This window comes from Haemorhous mexicanus, chromosome 4, assembly GCF_027477595.1.
Source record: "Haemorhous mexicanus isolate bHaeMex1 chromosome 4, bHaeMex1.pri, whole genome shotgun sequence".
NCBI classification, from domain to species: Eukaryota; Metazoa; Chordata; class Aves; order Passeriformes; family Fringillidae; genus Haemorhous; species Haemorhous mexicanus.
Genome location: NC_082344.1, coordinates 68352776 through 68377125, shown reverse-complemented (window position 1 = coordinate 68377125; position 24350 = coordinate 68352776). Strand labels below are relative to the sequence as shown.

Sequence of the window (24350 nt, the reverse complement as noted above, 5' to 3'; positions counted from 1 at the left end):
TTCAGATGAACCTTTTCCTAGTATTCAAACTACCCCTGACACAACTTCAGGCCATTCCCTGAGTCCTATCACTGTCAACACGGGGGAAAGTGGTGTCTGAAGAGAAGTGCCTGCCCCTCCCCTTCCCCTCACAAGGAAGGTAACTGCAGTGGGGTCTCTCCTTGTTCTCTTCTTCAGGCTGAACAGACCAAGTGCCCTCAGCCACTCCTCACATGACCTCCCCTCAAGGCCCTTCATCACCTTTGTTGCCCTCCTTTGGGCACTCTCCTGTAGCTTTTATATCCTGCACTCGAGGTGAGGCCGCCCCAGCCCTGAGCAGAGCGGGACAATCCCTCCCTTGCCTGGCTGGCCATGCTGGGCCTGATGTCCCCAGGACAGGGATGTCCCTCCTGGCTGCCAGGGCACTGCTGGCTCATGTTCCACTCTCCGCTGATCAGGACCCCCATGGCACTGCTCTCCAGTCCCTCATTCCCCAGTCTGTCTGTACATCCAGGACTGCTCCCACGTGCAGAATCCAGCACTTGCCCTTGTTGAACTTCATTGTCAAAATCTCCCTGCAGGGCCCCTCTGCCTCTGAGGGAGTCAGCAGCTCCTCCCAGTTCAGTGTCTTCAGCAAAACTACTCAGTGTAGCTTTGAGTCCCGTGTCCAAGTCCTTGATGAAGCCGTTGAAGAGAACTGGCCCTGAAATGGAACCTCACTACTGACCTGTCACCAGCTTGAAGTAACAGAAGGTTTCTGACGTAGAATTTGTGTGTGTGTGTAGTTCAAGTTAGGTGTGTGTGATCAGGTTTTAGATTTCGAATTCTGATTATTCCTCCAAATGTTCTCATTGAAATAAAACAGAAGCATGCCACGTACAAAAGTGTTATTTTTATTTTATATCCTTATGAAAAGTTGTGGATTTTCCTAATGAGCAGGTTCATTTTTTCAAACAGATCCAATGATGTTTTCTCCTCAAAAGGAATGCATCCAAAAAATGCAATTAAAATCTGTTGAAAAGCCATGATTGGGGTGTTTTATATGGCAGTAAGCTTCCCGCTGTAGATAGTCCCAGTTAATTCTTCAATTTTTTCCTTTTCATTGCTTTCCATTCACCTTCCTGTGTAGCAAGGCTACCAAGAAGCTCTTTCACTTTCCTTTTTCTGGCTGCATCTCTGTAAAACAAACAATCAACATATAAAATATTTCAGAAAGATTATATTAGGGAAAATAAGTATACTTAGAGAATAATTATTCATTCATAAAAGGTCCCACAATTCTTTAATTTCACCAACACACCATTTAAATGAAAACATTTTGCATCCTCTTAAACTAGAGAAATGAGACCACAAAGTTGAAAACACTTTAAATGATCCCTATTGAAAATGTTTGCTTTTCCTCAAATTGTCCCATTTTATTTAAGTTTAGTATGGTTGATGATTAATGTCAATCTTGGCACACAGCAAAGAAATGAACACATGGCAGGACAAGCCCCAAAGTGGTGCTAAAACAAAGGCTACTTTACCTCTCCATGATTTCTGACAGCTGCATTCTAGCCAGGTATTGGTTATCTTTCCGAATCTCACGAATGGCTCCTTTAAGTTCACGTTTATGCCTCTGGATCAACTGCTTCCTTTCTTGCTCCTTCTTGCTGCCTGCCTGTTTCCTTCCAAACTCTAAGCTGAAATAAGAATGTATGTGTGAGCACAGAACACCTTAAACCCACAACTTTTTCATAGTTATGGAGAGGTTTTGTATGAAAACTAAGTATTTTAATTCCTGCATATTATATGGATAAGTTGCAAAATAAGAAGTTGCCCAATGAACATACTGGAGAAACACACTCACCAGACCTTCTAACTGCACTTCATTATCATGCCAGTGACCACACTTCAGTTCCCCATATGCAGCCTGCACTTGGAACAGACTAAAAAAATCTAGACTAGAAGAATGGGAGACATCTGGAGAAAGATGGAACCTCCCCACACATCTTAAATTTTTGCAGACCTTCTCAGCAGATGCATTTTACAGAAGAAGTCAGATCAATTACCTGGGGATAAGTGTGTATGGCAGAGCAAAGCTGTCCTCTTCAATTATTAGAATAAATAAAAGTAGACACTTTGTGCCCCTGTAGATAACCAATATGGCTAAACAAATCAGCAGCCAATATAAAGCAGATTTCCTAAATCAGAACACTGTTCTATTATATACAAAACTAAATTAGTGTTTTTCACCATCCATCTTTTACCATCATATATTTCATATACATTATGAACTACTCACTCTTATTCTTCTGACTCGAGTGCCTGAGAGAGCATTCAGTAAAGCACCTGACCAGATAACAATCTAATAATCTTGAAATTTGTTAATTTACAATTCATTATATGGGCAAGAGTTGACTTCCAGTGCCATTTTTCCTACAAGATAATATTTGTTCTTAAAATTCCTTCCCTTTTCTTTTTCTTTCCCTCCCTACCATACAAGCAGATGTCTCCTTGTGAATTATACACAAAATCTAGCAGAAAAACAGTTGTTTTGTGCCCTGCTTTCCAAATCTATTATAGCTAGCAACAAATCTTAAGGTTTAAATGCACCTTTCCTTTGCATCCAGTGTTCTTTACTTACACTTTCACAATTTTAGGAGTATACTGTTTCAATGGCACTGGCTTCTTTTTCTCACATATCAGTGGGGTATAGTGTTTCACTTTGTTCTCCAGCTCTTTCAGAGCACTGTGATACCATTCCTGAAAATGCAGAACAAATTGTAAAAGCATATCAAAGCCACCATAAATCAAAAGCTATTGTAAACTGAATCAACAGTTATGCTCTCCCCATGTATTCTTTTTCTTGGGTTAAGTCACAGGTACTCATCAGGACACCGCTAACACTGACATGCTGTAATCCAAGTGGGATAACTCTTAAAAGCCTTTGGAAGTCTATTGAAATGGTATCCTGAACAGTAAGAAAGGTCTGCCTGCTGGTAGTTTCACCTAACAGAGGAAGAAGCAAGACTAAAGGCAATTTAACTCAGACTCTTCCTTTCATGGTAATTTTAACAATGACCAGTTTTTTTTTTTTTTTTTTTTTAATGGCAAAAAAAGGCCATCTGACTTCATCTGAGTAATAAAACTTTGTTCTCTAAGGACATTTTACGATGCTTCTTTGAGGAAAAGATGATTTTGCTACATTCAGAAGAGACAGATTAAAAATCTGAATCTCATTTCTAGAAAATCAGCAACTGTCCTAGGTAAGGTACTGACCAGGCATATTTATGTTCATTTTACCTACACAGCTATAAGTTTTACCTCCCCAGTTTGGTACATGTATTTATTTTACCAAGGTCTTACAGATTCACTACAAAAGTACAAGAGCAACCAGATGTCCCTATTACAAATTATGTCACTCATGGAATGCTACATTATTACAAGCCAAGTGCTGTTCTCTTCATTTAGATAGGCAAGACAAGATATACAAGGGAAAAATACCTTTTCTAAATATTCTCTGTTCTTTTGTTCTTTCCACAGGAATATCAAAATGCCTGAACCTCGAAAAAATTAATGCTTATTCTTGTTTTTTTTTTGTTTAAGCACAGATGAAGATCACAGAATTTATTAATAAATCAAACATATAGATTATTTAAATCCTGAGGAATACATACCTGCATTTTTTCAGGATATTCATTAACTGGTATATGTTGTGTAAGGAGTATTCTGACAGGATGCATTATTTCATGGAATGATGGTAAAGATTCATAGAGAACTGCACATTTTTTAATAAGGTCAAAACACAGGGCTAGACATGATAACCTGTTAATGCACAAAAAATTAACAATTTCAGATGCAAAAACTGCAATGGATTTTCAGATAAAATCAACTTAATTAATGAAATTTGGCCTGTTAGCAGAATCCATTAATATTGCTTGGCAGAACCAGATACAATTGGAAATAGTTAATTCAGACTAAAAAATTCTCTCTCCTAAGCAAATACCAAGAGAATACCATCAGCAACAAATCTTTATGTCAGTGCACTGAACACGCCAGAACTATCCACTAGTCTTGTTTTCACTTCTAAAGAGCACTATCACTGACATGACACAACAGATGATCTGGTATTTTTTCTGTTCTGCACTTCTTACATACCTGGTATGATTTATCTCTGTTTTGCTGGTTTCCTTTAATCTAGTCACAATACTCAACGGCACATTTTGCTTCTCCCAACTTTTCAGATCCTCCTTATCACACACCAATAGCAATTCTAGATTTTTCCCCACTGGTGTAAATGGATGCACTACAGTATAGCCTAAAAAACCAAGAACAAGAGTCATTAAACAAGATCACTCCTACGCATTCTTTCTGAAGAAAAACAGCCAACTCATTTTACATTTTAATTGTGCTACCTTTAAAAACACCTCTGTCTGTATTAAATTTTTCTAGAACCATGGAAAACACTGGAGCACAGGGACATAGGTCAGTGCTCTAGTCACACTGTCCAAGTCACAGAATCCAAAGGCAGGGACTGGGACAACCAAGTACTGTCCACTGGAGAAGGTCAGGCTTGAGACTAAGGAACCTGAATGTGCTCAGCTCCCTGGGACCTTAGGCATCGGAGGATCCTGAGGGAACCGGCAAGATAAAGCTCCTAAACCACTTTTGTATTTGAAAAACTGTAGTTCCCAGTGACTGGAGAAAGGGAAAAACAATCCTTATTTTTAAAACAGGAAAGAGAAGAGATTCAGCAAACTACAAGCTGATCAGCCTCACTTCCATGCCTAGCAAGATTGTGGATCAGATCCTCCTGGAAACCACAACAAAACACATGCAAAACACAGAGGTGCTCAGTGACAGGCAACATGGCTTCATTAAGGGCAAATTGTGACTGACAGGTTTGGTGGCCTTCTATGACAGAATTACAGTGTTGATGGGTAAGGAAAGAACAACTGATATCATATACCTGGATTTGTACAAAACATTTGAGACTGTCCTGAGAAACATCCTTGTCTCTAAACTGGAGAGGCATGAATTTGACAGGTGTATGACTCAGTAGATAAGCCATTATCTGGATGGTCACAGCCACAATTGTGGCCAATGGCTCCATGTCTGGATGGAGATCAGTTATGAGTAGGGTCTATCAGGGGTCTGTCCTAGGACCAGTGTTACTGAACATCTAGGCTGGGGACACAGACAGTGGGACTGTGTGCACCCTCAGCAAGCCTGCAGGTGACACCAGGGTGAGTGGTGTGCTTGATACTCTACAGGAAGGGGATGCCACCCAGAGGGACCTGTGAACCTCATGAAGTTCAGTAAGACAAACTGGGAGGTCCTGCATGTGAGTTGGGGCAATCACAATATGGGCAATATGAGTGGATTAAGAGCAGCTTTGCAGAGAACTTGGGGTATTGGTGGTAACCTGAATTCTGAGCTGACAATGTGGCCTTGCAGCCTAGAAAGCCAATGCATCCTGCGCTGCAACAAAAGCTCAGCAATTTGAGGGAGGGGAATCTTCTCTACTTCACTGGCATGAGATCCCACTTGAAGGAGTGTGTTCAGCTCTGAGATCCCCAGAGAAGGACACAGACCTGGCTCAAGAGCATCCAGAGGAGGGTCATGAAGATGACCAGAGCACTTCCCATTTGAAGGAGCTGGGGTTGTTCAGCCTAGAGAAAAGAAGGCCCTGAGGAGACCTTACAGCAACTTTCCAGTATTTAAACGAGGCCTACAGGAAAAAGATGGAGAGGAACTCTTTATCAGGAAGTGTAGTGATAAGATGAGGGGTAACAGTTTTAAACTGACAGAAGGTAGATTTACACTAGATAAAAAGAAGAAACTCTTCACTATGAGAGTGGTGAGACACTGGACTACAGGCTACCCAGAGAAGTTGTGGGTGCTCCAGCCCTGGAAGTGTTCAAGACCAGACTGGATAAGGCTTTGAGCAACCTGGTCTAGTGAAGGTATGTATCCCTGCCCATGGCAGGGGTGGTTAGTATTAGATGATCTTTGAGGTCCCTTTCAACTCAAACCCTTCTGTGATTCTTTGATTCATTCTGTGGATGGGGAAAGTTAAGACATGTAAGTACAAATTTGCCCTGTGGGAAACAGGATGCACAGTTAAACTGCAGGTTTGCTCCAGGACGGAGCACTGGATATGCTTAAGAGGACAGGGCAGGTACAGGATTTCCCATGGGGTCACAAGCAAGAGGCTTTGGCCAGAAGGTGGTCATGAGGCACAGTGAGCTGGAGCGGGGAGAGCTGCTCCACAGCTGCAGCCATGGAGCCTCTCCTGTGAGCCCACAGCAGGGGCCCTCAGACACACTGTAAGGTCCTCTCCCACTCCAGCTGAGGGGTTTTAAAACAGGAGGAGCATGGAACACAGAATATATACTGGAGCAGGGCATATGGAAAACACTATCGAATCCCTATGCACACATCACAAGCTGATCTGTGAAACTACTTATACAGCAACATGAAAGAAGCATCTGAGGAATTTCCTGGCTAAGGGACAAAATAATTTGCATTCTCTGTGGTGGACCTCGGGGGTCTTTTTCCCATTTGTTTTCCTAACGTCCTGCAAGCTTGCAGTGGAATTGACTTCAAAACTTTTTCAAACTTTAAGTTCAGATTATTTACATACTCTACAACCTGTACATGGCTCTTCAAAGACAGGCCAGAAGACAGTATATTTAAATAAAGGTTTTTAAGGTTTAAGACCCAAAGTTGTAAGAGATCATGACACATACAGGCTTATGCAAGATCAGGAATTAAGATATGTGAGTTTTATTATCTGCTTTACTTGTGAGAGGATAGCAGATCTCATTAACAATTCAATTAGCTAAAGCTATCAACCATGACAACTCCTTCCCACTCCCTCCACCTACAGCTTTTCTTTTTTAAGGTAATAGTTTTTACTATAAATCAGACTGTATTTCAGTCTCTTATGAAGCTGCATTCCATAGATCTTTCTCATGTGAGAAATTTATGGATCAAGAGAATAAAACTAAAACATTAAGAGTTTACTTGCTGACTCTACTTAATGTTAAAACTGAACCCTGAGAATTTTTTTGGTGTGACAGTGCATCAACATTCCAGAGCTCCATGTCTACTTTTTTTAAAATATTCTCTGTTGATAGCTTAACCATCACAACTACCAGAAAAACTTCCACCATGAACACTTAAAAACACAACTGGATACCTTGGGAACTTCAAAACATCAACACTGACTGGAAAGTTCTCAAAGAGAAAACTGGGCCTCTTATGTTTCTTTTACTGGGGTTTTCCTCACTGCTAACAAAAATCAACACCATGCAAATTTAAGTAGTACAAAATCATTAACAGAAATACAAAGAAATATTTTAAACATGGTAACAATTGATCAATGATTACCACTAAAAGTTTTTCAAGTATCTTATCTAATTTTGCAGAGCCCTGTATTTTAACTTTACCAAAACTCTCTGCAGATCAAATATTCCTAATATACACAAAGGAGAGAATACTTTTAGTACTACGTAACCCACCCACTCCATAACCTCTTCCCACCTCCTTCTAAGGGTTCAGCTGTTGGTGTTCTGAGAATCCAGGGCTTAGCTCTGATGCAGCACAGCTGTGTAACCTTGGCTCACACTTCAGAGGAAACTGCTAAGCTGTGAGAAACAGCTAGGGAAAGGTCTGTGGAGTACAGCCACGCTATATAATAAAGGTGAAACTGCAGCCATAGGTTTGTTGAGAAAAGGTATCCGTAGGAGCTCATAAATTCAAAATGGAAAAAAAAAAAAAAAGGCAGCATGGAAAGGCAAAAAAGTCCTGAAGGGAAAGGAAGGGAGCTGCCTACTAAAGTACTGGAACACTGACAGAAGCTAAACCTTCCTCACCAGATTGATGACTATTTAGAGAACAGGCTCTTAAGGATCTTATCAAGAGGTATAAGCATACTAAAACATAGGGTGTAGTTCATTAAATCCCAGATATCTTTTGAGTTTATCAAATAATTCTAATTTTCACTTGGTAATATCCTGCCTGCAGCGTATCCTGCTGCATTCTGTGCCCAGACAGAAATATTAACACATGAATTAGTTACTATGCTCTGACAAAACTCCTCAAAAGCAAATTATTGTCCCTGAACTGGTCAACAAAAAGAGCTCCAGAACCAGAACAACTTTCAAGACAGAAAGTAATAAAAGAAAAAAAACTGAAGAGATACTGGCAAAATAAAAAAAAAAAATTGCTAACATAGGGATCACACTGAAAAGATAATTTTGTTATCCCTGTTGTCTGTGCAAATTGCTAAGTTTACACACTTATTTTACTAATCCTGCTTGTGGGGATAGCTGTCCTCTATTACAGTACTACAAATCCATGTCAAATAAGGAAAAACACCAGCTTTGTGATATATATCTCTTATTTAGGTGATATGGCTATTAGCTAAAGATTAAGGGTATCTGCAGCATGATCTGCTGCCTCACTATGAGGGTACTCATCAGGAATCCATTAGGAACTCTGAATTTCGGAACACAGTCCAATCACGCAGTCTGTTTAGAACGACAACACTGCAAAAACACTGCACTGTGGCCAACATGAGTTCCTTTCCTTCCTGCCAACAACATGAGAGGATCTAGTTCATAACAAGATGCCCAAGAATCAAGGTTGTGTTTGACCGAACTTGCAGATGATTTTGGCCTTTTGTTCAAGACCAACAAAACCAGTGTGAAATATTTGTATTAAAAAAATTTAGAAGATGAACCCCAATACTAAAATAGACTCTAAATTAAATACCCGTTTACTCTAAACAAACTCACCCTGGGCCTGGCTTTTGGGTAGAGAGATGTGAAGTACTCCAAGAAGGAAATTAATGAGTTCTGGTACAAATCTTCTGGAGAGAGATACATATTCTAGGAACAAGCAGCATATAAACAACCCTTTAATAACATCTTGCAATGTTGTAATGCGACACTAAAAGAAATAAAAAGAACAAAATATTCCTAATTAAAAGTCTATACATAACAAATACAGAATCTCCCAAAAAGAGGAATTATTAACTACATTGTAAGCGTTTGAAGTCTATAAAATTACAGCCTTTGATCTTTGATGAGAACCACAATGGCTTTCCCTGGTCCTCAACTGAAGAGTATCTATCTGCAGAACTAACAGGTTTATCAGAACTCATTTAGCCACTAGAAGGTGCTAAACCACAAACAATAAATCCTTCAGAAATGAATCAGTGAAATAGAAGGCTCTGAACAACTTGGCAGCAATTGAGCAATTAGCTCAAGACTTTCGAAACATATAAACAGGATATTAGGATAGAAAAATAAGGACATATTTTAACTCAATGTACTGCATTAGGTACATTTTCAAGGAAAACAAATACTGCCAATTTTTAAGTAAATAACCTCTCAAGTATGAAGAAATGCAATATATGGAAAAGAAACCACTAATGAATGACTTCAGATTGTATTCAGTCTGTTCCATTAGTCCCATGTAATTTACCATAGAAGGAATTACTTTGTAACAGCTTGAAAAATTGAAGAGATATGGTTTTGTGAGTTGGACTATAGCCTGCAAGGGTGTTTTCCTCTTCACCCTTTCTTCCAATTACTATCTGTGGCTATACCAAACACAAAGCTGCCTTCTCATTTCCACTATATACATTAATAGTAACATACATATTGGAAGTCTGAGGAAGAAATAATATATGTATAATATAATCCTGAGGTACAACATAACAGACATACCTTGGTAAGTAGCTGACTCATGTACATAAAAGCAGGTGTTACAACTGGGTGCCAGAAGTCAGAAGTTGGAAACAGTAGAGATACAATTTTCAAATAAATAAGCTGATTGCACATAAAACAGAATAAGGCAAAATATAGTTAAGACATTATTCCCAGGATCTTGACTTCATACATATGCAACTTTTGAATGAATAACTGTTACACAGTAGTCAAAACCACTACAACACACATAATTTTGAGAAATCTGGTATGATATACACAACTCATTTATTGAGACAACTGTTGAAGCTAGATGAGAAAAAGGAATATCAATTATGAGACATCCATTATAGATCTAATATTGGATTGAGGCAGCTGAAAGAAAACTAAGAAAGAACTCTGGCTCCCAACCCCCTTTACTCCATTAGAACCCCATCTGATCCCCTTCAGCTCACCACAGTCACATACTCTCACAACACAAACTCAGGAACAAGTAGCCACACAGGATCTGTGACACCTTTCAACCAGTCCTCAACACAGACAATGAAGTGACCAGAGTCCACAGGCACTGGCACACACCAACAAACAGTTGCAGCCAAAAGAACTAAGCAGTGATTAGGTACACTTTTATTGAAGGGGACTTGAGTGACCTGCCAAGATCATATGGAAATTAAACATCAGCTGCAAGGTAATGATGAGAATTATTTAAGTGGATATTTGCACAGTAAAGGAGATGGAAGTAGAGTTTCATTGCTTCCTCTCTGTTCCTCCTCAACTCTGAACAAATGCTCTCCTGAAGTGTTTTGATTACTAAATACTCTGAATTGCAGGCAAAGATAACAGAAGGCATTTGAAAAGCCTATTAAGACAGCTGATCTATGGAATATTCATTCAAACAAGTGCTTTGAGAATACAAAGTGATGTAATTCTACTTTAAAAGATAATGATGGCCTGCAACCTGGAAAAGTCCAGTGAAGGGAATAAAAGCCAGAACTGTGACAGTGAAAAATTAAAAATAAAAGCTCTCAACAATACATTTCCTGCAAAACCCAAATATCCCGAATAAAGACTCTTCAAAACAACTTAATATATCTTCAAGCTGTATGAACCAAGGCTTCAGTCCATTTTCCTTCAATAGTCTAATTATTCCATTAGGCAGTAGCAATTCATCAAGCTGATAGAAAACAAGTAGCTCCCTCTGAATTAGATTTATGGTTTGTCTTTGAAACTTTACTACAATTTAGAAATACTCATTTTCCTATGCTCCCTTCTTGAATTCTCCAACAGCCATTTACTTAGACACTGTAAAAGGAATCTGTTCACATTTAACATGGCAAGTGAAAATGGGCTATTACCAATACAACAAGGAAAGAAATTCTTTCCAAGTCACTAATTCGGCCATTAGCACATATAAAGTACTAAGAAATGTTGCAATTTTAGATCCATAATAATATTCTCTTAGTTTGTTTTTTGTTTAGGCTTTGTTTTGGTTGGGTGTTTTTTGGTTTTGTTTTTTTTAACCCAAAAGATATTGCAGAGATATCACACTACTATGGAGCACATTTTTTAAACATTTGGACTTAACACAATTAAAGAAGTCACAATGTAACTGATAGCATCACTTCTTCCTAAAACTACCAATTTAAGTTTCATCAGGAAAACAGTGTTCTGCTATGAAGACTGGAGAGATAATTTTAAGATCTTTCCCCTTATTAATTCCATAGTCATACCTCTATTCTGAACAATGTGTGTATGTATTGTTTGTTTCTTAGGGGTGGCGTGTTTTTGTTGTTGTGGGGGTTTTTGTTACAACTTATCTCCAGAAAGGCAATTTAAAATATTGAAAAACCTAGAAAGTCATAGATGCTGATAATTCACCACATAATGTCATTTTGCACTTAATACCATTCCTACTAATGCAAAGAGATTATCCCAGCAATGTGGATTTGTTACCGTGTCTAAGCCTGGAAATGTTGCACGGCCTTTGACTTCAATTACTTCTTCCAGATCGTGTGCAGTGTCTCGAAGGATAAACCTGATACTGTCACTGGCTGCCTCAGGAAACATCTGGCAAAGATTGTACAATGGCCTATTAACAAGAAATTTAAGTCATAATCAAGTTATGCCACTGATGTTAATAAAAAATTGATTTTTAAGCACCCATAGGAAGATTTCTTGTGCTCCGTCTGTATTGTAACAATAGCAAATTGCCTGCAACAAATGTTCCTTTTTTAGAGTATAAATTATTATTGTAATACTTTAGCTCACAGACATGTATTTTTCATTTGGCCTTCTGAGAATCCCTGAGTTGTAGGTTCCTAAATCTTAGATGAAAATTAATTTTAGACTTGAAAATACTCTCCTAAATAACTTGCTATGGTTATGATGTATCCTTCGGAATCTCCTAACTTTAGATATTACTTCAGTGAAGCATGCTGGCTTACACTAGATAGCCCACTATTCTAAACACTCTTAGGCAATATTAAACAACATGTAAGGCAGCAATGTGGTTAGCAAAATTATTACTGCAAACAAGGAAAAAAAACCCCAAACACAAAGTTAGATCAGCTCCTGGCCTAGGCTTAGTGCCTACAGGCATATGCAGTCTGGAGCCTGAATCTGTTTGGTCTCCCAGCATTTTTCAGTGAAATTTGTCTACAGAGATATTAATATATCCCAGCTCTAAAAGACAATCAAAACATATTTACCCTTTGGTATAAACCATGTGTGACAGAATCAATGGGTCAGAGCTCTTCCGAATGAATGCAACAGAGCAATGAATGCTAGTACTGCACAGAATAGATTTTGGAAAACTTACTGATTTTAGAAGGAAATAAAAAAAATATGCTGAAAACTACATAAAAGTAACTTGAAAGAAACCAGCCTATCCTGGAAAGTCAAGATAAGAACCACAGACCAATTTTGTTTGGAAGGGACCTTTGGAGATCATCTGATGCAGCCCCCTGGTCAAAACACAGCAAACTTCAAAGCTGGATCAGGTCGCTCATAGCTTTGTTAAGTTTTCTCCATGTTCACAGCTTCTCTGGGAAACTAATTTTAATGTTCAGTACCTTTTCTCAGAAGATTTTTTTCTTTAAATCTAATTGCAATTTCCCTTGTTGCAGCCCTTGCCCATTGACTCTTGTCCTTGGCTGTATACCTCTGAGACAAACTTGGCTCTCTCCTCACAGCCTAACTGCCTGTCAGGTACTTGAAAACAATAATGCCAAACTGACAACTTCCTGGAAACTGTTTAGCTGGAACCTTCCATATGAGCTTACTGTAGCACTTTAATTCCATTTTCATCTAGCTCTCTGAGTGAATTCACAGAGCTGAAGCCCATGGAAAAAACAGAGATTGCAACAGAGACTCTACAGCGTCAGTGCAAAGCTTAAAATCCTTCAAGAGCTGTCTAAATAACCTCCTAGAAAGGAGTTTCATGCATATATGGTATTACTTATCCACTACCCATAAAAAGCATCTTGCAGATCAAAAAATACATTCTGAGGTTTTGAAAATCTCTTGGTACAATTAATAGAGCAAGTAACACGTGAAACAAAACATAAGGTCTAAGAATTACCAGCTGCCAACAAGTTCAACAGGATATCTGAAACAAGCAACAAGCTAAATGCTTTACTCTAGGTAGCTTTTCTCTTTAAACCCTGAAGGAGCAAAAGTCCATAGGATTTAATACTTACGAGACCAGTTTGTCAATTGTTCTGAGCTCTGGTAAATCCAGAGTTGCTAACTCTCCAATATATTCCAAGAGGAAGCCAAACAATTTCTGCAAAAAATACGTTAAAATTATTAAGTTTTTCTTCATTGTACATATTCTTGAACAGCGATACAGACTTAGAAAAGTAAGATGATAATGTTAATTCTACTGTTACTCACAACATAGAAGCATGTATATTTTATACTGCTCCCTAAATACTTACTAAAACTTACTCTGGAATTAAAAGTTATTTTAAACATAAAACAAAACATACTTCCAACTTTGCTTTGTTTCCCACTGCAAGGCTTGGATGATTGCATTTCTGAATCCTCTCCAGTATAATAAGCTGTTGTTCTATTGTTCTTCCAGCCAATAAAGACTTAAATGTCTCGTAGGACTCAGGAACTAGAAAATAAAAACAAAAATTGACCACACAAAAATCTCCAAACTTTACATCTTTAATTCAAGTGAATGTGTAACAAATTTTCAATCTGAAAATTATATTGTTCAGAAAAAAAACCCACCAGAAATGCTTTAAATAATTAACTTTTAAACACAAATAATCAATTAGCATATAGGTAGCATTACTCCTATGAACACAAGTCAGAAAATAACACGTTTTTCAAAGCTTAAAACTCAAGTCATCCTCTATTTACCATGTATGCTGAGCAGCACAACTATGCTGATACAAAGCAGAATTAAACCTAAACATACATTCAACCAAAAATTTACCATAATACAGTTACCTTTATGTTTAATTTACACCGAATTAGCTTTTGTGTAAAGAACACTAAGAAAAGTAACAATATGGCCACAAATAGAAAATTATTTTAAAAAACCAAAAACCCAACAATCCTGGCATACATTTAGTTTTTTACAGAATTCAACATGCTAGAAGACATCCTAACTAGTTGTGGTTTTTTGTTATTTTAATATGACTGCTTTCTGGTTAAAGCAAATCCTGAATGCAATTCAAAAGGCTTTGTGTAGTAAGTCATCTTCTTTGGATGGAAAAACACAAGCACTTAAGGAAGTTGTTTGAAAGGTTGTTTAATCTTGCAACAGATACTTTTGTTCGAGAAATCTACACTAGGACAATAGTTAGATGAATTATGCACTTAATATGAATGGATGTTTCGTGTACTACTTGAAACATGTCTCCTCCTTCCTGCTAGGCATGGACCCAAGACCAGTAAAAATCTGAGTGTCTACAATAACTCAATGTCACATCACAGGGATTAAACTTCAGAATCTTGTCTCTCCAAGCATCTTCTGACAAAAATGTCAGTCCAAACACCAGAGAAACTGTAAGTATAGATCACAGAACATTGTTTTGGCTTCTCTTTGGTAAAACAGTAGCACTTTGGATTGGATAAGCTGGTTGCCTTAAAAAAGGAGCACAGGTATTTTTATTTTATTCCCCTGTTTTTATCTTCCAATTCTGATGCTGCTCAGAGGCACGGAAACTGCTCTGGGATGAAACAGATTTGGTTCCCACTTCTCCAAGCACGATTAGGTTTGCTCACTAAGAAGAGCAGTTACTGGCTGCTCTTTGAAGAGTAGAAGGCAACTATGAAGCAAAATTTCATGAATGAATGTAAAACCTGCAGGGCAGAGAAAGTGACTGGTTGTTACAAACCCCTGACAACTAAGGATCTCTGCATCAGTCCTTTCCTTACCAGCAAATGTATAGGGAAGCTCTGATTTGGCAGCTTCTCTCTTTGGATCTAATTTCTCCGCATTCTGTGATTCATTTTCATTTGCCTTATGTTTCTTCTCTTCTTTATTCTCTGCAGCTTCTCCTTCACTCTCATGATCAGATTCAAGATCAGAATGGCCATCTGCAGCACCATCCTCCTCATCTTCACTTGCAGATTCTTCCTGACTTTCTTCTTCATTCTCATTATCTTCTTCCTCTCCTTCCTCCTCTTCTTCTTCCTCTCCTTCCTCTTCTTTCTCCTCCTCATTTTCAATATTAATTTTTCCATCCTGTCCATAGAGAAAACAAGTCAGTTAAAACACTGATGAAGTGGCAGCACTTCAACACAACCACCATGCAAAGCTATCTTAAATATGCATCAAGAGAATTTGAGCCTTTCGACCCTGATCAGGCAATGAATGCCAGCAGTGCCAGACAATACAGGATATTAGGGAGAGAACATACATATAGATATAAAAAAAGTAGGGTATTTTCAAGGGGCTGTAAGAAACTGGAAGAAGAAGAAATAGTATATGAGGAATAAAAGAAACCATACAGAAGGAAAACTAGCAGATAATACAAAAAAGACTTCAACATCACTTACAGGAGCATTCTTCGTATAAAAATATGTTCCTTCTACGTGTTAAAACAGCATATCAGATACATATTTGGACTGAACCTGATTTTATTAATCATCAGTTTAAACTGACATTCCCAGGTGGTATTGTCCCCTTCAGGGAGAACTGCAGTTCCTTCATCACTTGGGTATGAGAAGACAGAATCAGCACACGTGTGCACCACAGTCAGGGTGACTGGTATCAGCTTTAAGGTTATGTTGCTCTGCCATCTTAATCAAAGACATGTCAGAAATCTACTCATCTTCAGACTGAAATTCAGTGGAAGCTCAATCAATACAGAGAAAATGAAAAAAAAAACAAAAAAAACCCAACAAAACCAGAAATGCCAAAGAGCCTCCTCTTCAACCCAGCAGGCCAGTGGCAGAGAAGGCTACTATAACAGCAAGAATACAGTTAGGAGACTTGACATTTGTAAGACCACACAGAACACAGCATTCAGGTTTGAGCCTTCAAATACAATAAAGATATTGATAAACTGCAGCAAATTCAGTAGAAAGCCACCAAGACTACTGGGGGCTGGGGTACCTGCTCTGTGAGGAGAGGCAGACCTGGGCTTATTTAGCCTGGATATTAAAAAAATCTTCCTCACAGTAAGGGCAGTCAGTGCACATCTCTCTGAGCAGCCTCCATTCTTGGAGATTTTCCAAGAACAGACTGGATCTGAGTAAACTGGTGATTTCATAGTTGACCCTGCTCTGAGCAGGAGGTTGAACTAAATGTCTCCACAGAGTTCACTTGCCAGCTGTTTTTCGTAATCTTCTTCACAGAGCTCTGAAAATGCATAAATTTTAAACTTTACCTTGTAAGACAATAGACGTCTGTCATCTTTATCCAGGATAAAGCCATCAGCTAGATCATCAGCTGACATGTGGTTGGGTCTCTTTTTGTTTGCCTCTTCATCTATTCCACGCATGCGACGTAATCGATCTGCCTGTGTTTCACAAGAAATACCACACACAGATGTGAGACATTTACATCAATCAGGTAACCACACCAAAAGAGATCTCTCAAATACTACAGCTAGGAAAACATAAGGAAAACCCAGTTAATTTGGATTACTCAAGAAGTTGGTGTAAAGAAAAAACCCAGCCACTTGAGAAATTATGGGCAAAAGCTGAGAATACCTTTTTTTTTTGTAGGGAGTACAGTCTGGTAAGAGCACAAAGTCAATTGGATTAGCTTATTTAAAAGGCTTTAAAACTGGGTTAACCAGAAGCATTGTGTCCTCTTTTTTTAAAATTTATCTCTTTAGCTAATGGGACATCATTACTAGAAAATAAAAGCTTCTAAAGTGTTTCAGGATTGTGCAGTGTTTATCTGTTTCATGTGTGTGTAACAAGCTTGTAGTGAACACAACCACATCCTAAGATTCTTGGGACATGGACTGAGCATCAAACTCTAAGATGGTAAGAGTAGAAAATAAAAAAGTATCTCTCTGTTCTGCTATTAGATACTGAGCTGCTCTGATGTAATCTGAAGGTACTGAATTCCCTACAGTCTTAAATGTGTTCTTAGTATAGCAAAAAGAAAAAAAAAGAGTGAAACATTTACCAAATTATTCCATCTTCCCGTAAGACTCAGCGCTCCAGGTAACAGAAATAGCATGCAACATTTCCAAGACATTAATATCCCTCTGCAAAGCAAAGCTATGCACATGCTACCACTGAAAGGCTCTTGCAACAACAGAAGAGAGCAATAAACGACTTGCCCAGTGTATTCATTTAACTGCTGTGCAACATGATACTCCACTAACTTAGGAGCACCTCTCAACTCTGAATAATTTAAAACATTTAAAGGCATATCAAAGTAACATTACATTTTTATTGAAGGAAGATTGACTCATTTCATAAACCTCCACAGTCACATACTAGGAATATGGGGATTTTTTTGGTTATTTTAATATCAGATTACAAACACAAACAGATGACTTCCTGAATTCACCCTCTGACGAACTGCAGTTTAGTACAGCCACTTACAATCTAAGGTCAAGGAATGAATTTAAGCAGTCACTCCCAAAAGACAGGCCCCAAACAATGCCAGCCATAAATGGTCTACCTCGAGCTTCTGGAGTCGGGCCTGCTCCTCTTTGGCCAATTCTTCTTCTGTCTTCAGCCTTTCTGAAGGTTTTGCTTTCATCTCAAATCCAAGTTCTCGAACAATCATATCGTATTCATCAGGCTAAAGAAATATTTATGCAAATGTTTATTATCTTAAGTTTTATTATTCTGCTTTGCAGCCATCCCTCTGCCAGACTAACAGCTAAGAAATCAGACTGTTAAGATAAAAGGAAAAGACTGCTTCCAAAGCAAGCTGCAAAAACACTCAGCTCAGAATTAAGATAAGGAATGGTAAGAATAATTGAAGAGAAATTCTCCTGGAATTTCCCCCTTCCTTACTTAAGTTACTCACAACTGAAAAACTTAAAAAGAGTATCTTAAAAAATAACTGGATTACATATTACTTTAAAAACCCTCAAAACACAGCCAGAATTAATAAATTAATATTTTACATTTCACTTTACACTGTCATATGAGATAAGGCTTTGCTAGTTCCACTACATAGAAGTCTAGCTTAAAGAAAACAAAAAGGGATGCTGCTATTCAGTGATCTTCAACATGCCAAGGAGCAACTTAAACCCAAAAATCAATACACCAAAATATGAACTTTTGGTCCAGTATCTTCTGTTGTACTTTGAGATCAGTTTTAATGCAAGACTGAACTAGTTAACTGATGTTATAAAATCTGGATTCTACTACAAAACAATAAATGGAAATTCATAATGTTCTGCACGAAAATACACATTTCTAGAAGAAAAATAAAAAAGCCAATCAGAATGCCTATTCTTACATTTAAAAGTTTATTTCCCTTTGTACAGAATACAAATGATAGAAAAAGCAAGAGACCATATGATATCTATTCAAAAGTAAATTACTTTCTTTCCTTTTTTGAAAGGGACAGAGCCCAATTTCAACAAGGAAATGTCTATTGTCAAGTACTAGTTTTTTCATCAAAGGAACACTCCAAAGGCACTCAAAATAAGTCAGTGTTCCCAACAATTTTAATTCTTCAAGAAAATTTATTTGCCCTACAAATAAGCTGTAGTCAAGAGTATTGTTCAGTCTGCAATCTGTCTCTCACTTGATAATTAAAGAAAAGCAAACTAATTAAAATCAGAGAAATCACACAAATCCCTATATTCCTCCAACTAATCAGATTGTTCTAGAACTGTAGCACTCCTTCAATGTGAATAGCAGCAAACATTTTGTTTTATGAAGTGATAACTTGGCCTTATAGTTCAGTCAACTACAAGTCAAAACTACAAGTTGCTAGAACCAAAGAAATCAGTCAAGTCAAAACCTCACCTTGGGTTTTTCTGCTTCTTTGTCCTTCCTCTCTGACTTTGGGGTTTTGCGGGCAATAAGGGTTTGGATTTCCTTCCAGTCTTTGTCAAGTTTTTCTGTGAGTTCTAAGGCATTTTCTCTCCGGGTTTGCCTCTCTTGCTAGAAAAATAGAACAAAACCAAATGCAGCTGTTATGTTCAGATAGATATGATGTACCATTTACAACTTAAAATGAAAACACATTTAACATTCATTTAACAAATGAATTATTTCAAATATTCAACATTTTGAAGCTGCAAACATTCTTTGTGGAAGAAGTACAGAGCTATGCTGAATGGTGCAAGGGTTGCATTCAGAAAGCAGGTTGAACAGAAGGGGATATTTGGGGATATGAAACAATGGCAGATATACAAGTTATACTTAAAATGCCTACAAAGTCAGACTTTATTCAAGGACCTTGGACTCCTCTCAGACAGCCTTCTCCTCTGTTTGCTATGCCACTATTATTCTATTCTACAAATACAGGGATGGTGACAGCTTCTTAATCATGCTTATTTGTACTGTAGGGCTAAAAACTCACCTTTTCTTGTTTAGATTTGGCTATCATCTCTTCAATGAGTTCTTTCCTAGACTTAGGTTTTTCCTCTTCTTCATCTTGCTGCTCACTTGATAGTTTTTTACGAAGAAGGCCTCCACCCCCTCCAAAGTGAGCAGCAGTTAATTCAGCTAGGAAAAAAAAAAAGTAGGATGTGAATCTTTCAAATCCACGTATGACTGCAAGAGTGCTACTGCTGGGACAGTATCTCCCTATTCTTTGAGAATGGGAGCAATATTGAACCAATCATGCATTAGTCTCATCCCTTTAGAATGGCCAGACCAAAAGAGATAATGTCAGACACATAATTTACACTGACAGATATTCAGGATGAAGTAGGATCATGTTTTTTCTCTGTATTTATCCAACAGGTAGGTCCAAAGATGCAAAAAAGCAACCAGAAAACTCACACTTTAGATTCTGGCCAAAGTGCTCAAAATCCAAGCACCTGTTTATGCTGAAAAGCTCACAGAGTGAAGAAGCTTGCCAGTAGTGTGTCCCACTTAATCCCTGCTAAAATCCAGAGAGCTGGTCTGTGTGTGACTAAGAAGTAATCAAATCTGGTTTAAACATTCCAACCAAGAACATGATATTCTCTCTCACTGAGAGACAGTACTGAACAAATGATGTACACATTTACCAGTAATAAAATTACCAGTGAAACACCAGCTGGCACTTCTTACCTGAAAGTGTTCCTCTTTCTTCTGTGTCACTGTCACTATCAACAATATCATTTAGTTTTTCAATTTCTGCCAAAGATTGGCCATAGTGAGTCAATTCCTCATCTTCATTAAGATTATAGATATTCTTCTTTCCATAATTTTGCTAAGAACAGTAAAACAAACCAATGAAATATCAAAAGATCTTTAGTTCCCAGGCAACAAAATAACACAGCCTTTAGTTTCAGTGCTAGTTGAGATTCTTATTCCAGTGTTTTGCTGGAACTTAACTGGAATAAGAGCACTGTCAGACCAATATTTTCATTCAAATACATTTTAAGTGAGAGAGTGTTATGTCTCTTACACTAATGTACAAATGGACTAACCCAGGAAACCTAGGGAAGCTGAAGATTTATCTATGTATCAGTAACATAAATTTTTAACTACTGCATTTCAGACCTAATGAAACATATTTCAACCTACAAAAATTACTCTGCTTAATTCTGGAGACTGAGTATGATAAGGCAGAAAGGATAGTACTGCACATTCAACTCGCACTACAGAATGACAGCAAGTTACAGAGTTCTACTCAGCTACTGAATATACTTGATGGTGACCACTTTTTCCTAATTTAACTCCTAAAACAAAGCAGTCAAAAAAACCAACTAATCAATGAATCTGCTTAAAACTAGCTTTCTTGCATGTCAGTGCTCAAAGAAACCTCTCCTTCAAACAGCTGTCTGGCAAAACCAAAAAGATTTAATGAAAAAAATTCTATTGCCACACAAAAAAGGAAATTTTTAAGTTCCAAACCTATAAAATCAAAATAAAGCATTGTCGTGCAAAACCCTTGATTAAGGGGGCACTCCCAACCTAAAAATTCAAGTGTGCCTTGTGGGTTTGTGTTTGGCTTTCTTCTGTTTGTTTTTTCCTCTTTTAATCATTTACCTGTCTTTCCAGAGTGAATCGTCTGATCATCTTTTCCTCGGGAGTGATTTTGGTGTTATATTCACCAAAACGTTTATCTTTAAACACATTTGTCTTTTCTCTTTCTTTATATTCTTTCAGTAATGTTTGATTGCGCTAGAAGGAAAAAGACAAAAGGAGATAAAATTGAAAGAACAGAGAGTAACTACTTCCAAAGCCAATGTAAAAAACACTCCACAGTATCCTATGAACATAATAATCTTTATATTGCCATCACATCATAAATAATAATTTATCAGAATTCAGTGAAAGAGAAGGAAAAATTAACATGAAGAAAAGATGGGAACCTCATACAATACATTCAAATTAAGTTCTCTTATAAGCACCCAAGTGAAGATAAAGAATTACACCATATCTCACCTTTATTTTATCACATACAAAAACTGTGCATTTACACTGAAGAATTCTGACATGTCTCAAGCTTAGTAAACTAAGAAAAACATATAAAGAAAGCAAAAAAAGCCAGCAAAAATCAGCTGAACTTTTTTTGGTCATTTCCTCTAAGACATAAAAGCCTCAGGTAGATCCACACATCCCTGTGTCACTGTTGAGAGTGGGGAAGTCAAGCATCAAGTCAGTAAAAAGTAGCTTATCACACCTATACAAGGTACTTACTATGTGCTCTACTTTTGGGACAGGTAAGGAGACAGGTTTACTTTCCAAAGCATAATTATTGACAAATATCTGATTTATCTTATTATGAAAAGAAGAAAGAAAGAAAGAAAGAAGAAAGAAAACCCCAAATCCTAAAATGTGACGTACAACATTCCTGAAGTTTTCTAAAATCTTGACTAGCAGTAAAAAAATCTGAAAGCTAATTTATAATTTCATGCTGAAGATATCATATAGTTTCTAAAGGAAAAAAATGTTGGCTGTGATTAGGTTGAAGAAATATCCATTTTTATTTAAAGCACATTAACAGATTCTTACAGAAAGATACTGTGCCATTCATATTACCAAAACCTCACAAAGTGCTGCACTAAAGGAAAAGGCTGGGTTTCCTACTCCTACTCCTTCCTACTCTGTAACCTTACTGAGCATTCACAATTTTCATATGCTGCTGTAAATGACACTAAAACTCAGGTTTCATCTAATATTGTGCCAGTTCTACCTTCTATTTACTTCTTACAGTGACCACTATACATATTTGCAATGTATAATATGTACATATTTATAATGCACAATATATACATATTTAAAATGTACAATATGTACGTTATATATTAGTGTATAATGTTCATATACACTGTCTCTATAGGTGAGACACTGTATATGAACATTATTATCTCAATACATTTGGTATCAAAAAGCATTTCTGGGCTTTTTTTTTTGTACTCAGTTATTTGATTACTTCTCCTATTGATAAAAAAGAAAATACTTAATGCATCACCTTTCACAATGCACACAACACGATAAAATATCTCTTTGCATTTGCCCTTCCAGTAAGTGCTTTAAATTCAGTTCAACAACAGCATGTATGTAACATGGCAGAGAATCTCAGGGACATACTTTCAAATTGCCCTTTTTTCAGCTTTAACTTAACCTAAACAGGTTTAAACTTCTTTGCTGGTTTGTGTGAAGTGACAGACCACTAAAAACTCCTGTGTTCCACCCAAGAATAAGGTAGGCTGCTGGAATCCCAGATGCAATTTATGACACACTCTCTCTTATGCATCACAGATTTTGGTCAGGTAGTTACTGACAGCAAGAGAGAAAGAAAAAGAGGCATTTTGAAATTGGTACAAGCGTTGAAGATAAAAAATTTACTCTTCTTAAGTGGTATGGTCATTTTTATGACAGCAGGGAACAGATCATTACATCCCAACATACTTCTACTACACGACTATTCCACCTGTGCACAAAAAATCACCCGCATTTGTTTTCCATACGAACAGTAGTTTCTTTGTAGCTACACATTTCTCACTGTATCCCGACCTTGGGGCCCTTTCAATCTTTCACTTTTATATCAACGTTACAACATTATCAAGAAGCTGAACATCGTGGGATGACCAGAACCTACCAACGTAATGTACACTGACTCTGGTCCACGACTTACTCGCCGACAACACGTGCCACTGTATTGTGGACCTGGGTAACTTGAGAAGAGAACCATTCCCCCCAAGCAATAAGGAAGAGCTGTACTACTGAGCCCTGGGGGTTACACTGGCCGGAGCCATTCCCCGAGCCCTGCATCACCCCCTGAGCACTTAGAGGGGACCGGCCACTCCTGCTGTGACAACAGAGCTGGGCGCTTATTCCACCCGAGAGGGCTCAGCCTTATCATCTCCCCACATCAAGATGCCATTCTCCCTCCCTGCTTCGGATGTCCTCTTACCTTCTTGATGGCCTTGGACCGTGAGACACCCGGCAGCCCCACATCGTTTTTGGTCTTCCTGCCCAGAATGTCAAACTTCTGCCTGTTGACTTTCACCTCAAAGGGGTTGCTCTTGACCACGGCCATCGCCGACTTCACGGGGCCCCTTGCAGTGGAGGGCACTGACACCTTTTTCTTCCGCTTCGCCGCTTTCCCCATCTCCGCTCGGGCTGCCCTTGGGGACGCGGGGGGGAGACAGCGGCTCGGCCCTCAGTGTGCGGGGCCAAGACTGGAGGTGCGGACGGGGCGAGCAAAACGGCGCCGAGGGGGCGCAAAACCCCCCGAATTCCCCCTTGGCCTGACCCCTGCCTTCAGCCACAGCTCCGTGAGACCCGGAGGGGCGTGGAGCGGAGGAGAGACGGGAGAAGGCAGAGCAGCGCGGTCCGAGCGCACCCCTCACCGCGCCGGGCCCAGCACTACCACATGCGCACCAGCAGCTGCTCACCTCTCGCGAGAACCCTGGCCTAGTACCGCGATATTTACGGCTCTACTCCCCGCCTGCTTTGGGACGACGCCGGGGAAGTCTGACGCACTACATATCCCAGCAGGCCCACGAGATATTTCGCGCGCGCGTGTCCGCAGTGCATACCGCGCCATGCCTGCTGGGACTTGCAGTCCCGGTAACTGTGAGGGGGTGGAAGCGCAGGGGCGGTGCTGCCTGC

The 24350-nt window shown here is 38.6% G+C and overlaps 1 protein-coding gene across 1 annotated transcript; it reads right to left on the bottom strand.

Moving 5' to 3' along the window:
• Window positions 1-851: 851 nt before the first annotated feature.
• On the bottom strand, window positions 852-24145 carry NOP14 (NOP14 nucleolar protein). The gene is made up of 18 exons (XM_059845276.1): window positions 23650-24145; window positions 21276-21410; window positions 20352-20493; window positions 19654-19799; window positions 19095-19232; window positions 17788-17910; window positions 16532-16663; window positions 15075-15384; window positions 13670-13800; window positions 13379-13464; window positions 11634-11769; window positions 9702-9803; window positions 8766-8919; window positions 4120-4279; window positions 3639-3786; window positions 2606-2724; window positions 1506-1661; window positions 852-1155 (listed from the first exon to the last, which is right to left on the bottom strand). The coding sequence occupies exons 1-18, from the start codon at window positions 23845-23847 to the stop codon at window positions 1056-1058; spliced, it is 2616 nt and encodes an 871-aa protein (XP_059701259.1). The 5' UTR covers window positions 23848-24145; the 3' UTR covers window positions 852-1055.
• Window positions 24146-24350: the final 205 nt, after the last annotated feature.

Coding starts and splice junctions, on each gene's coding strand:
- NOP14 (XM_059845276.1), bottom strand. CDS start 23,847: ATGGGGAAAGCGGCGAAGCGGAAGAAAAAGGTGTCAGTGCCCTCCACT. Junction 15,385..16,531: donor GACGTCTATTGTCTTACAAG/GTAAAGTTTAAA, acceptor CTCTATGGACAG/GATGGAAAAATTAATATTGA. Junction 4,280..8,765: donor ACCCAAAAGCCAGGCCCAGG/GTGAGTTTGTTT, acceptor TTGGTTTTTTAG/GCTATACTGTAGTGCATCCA.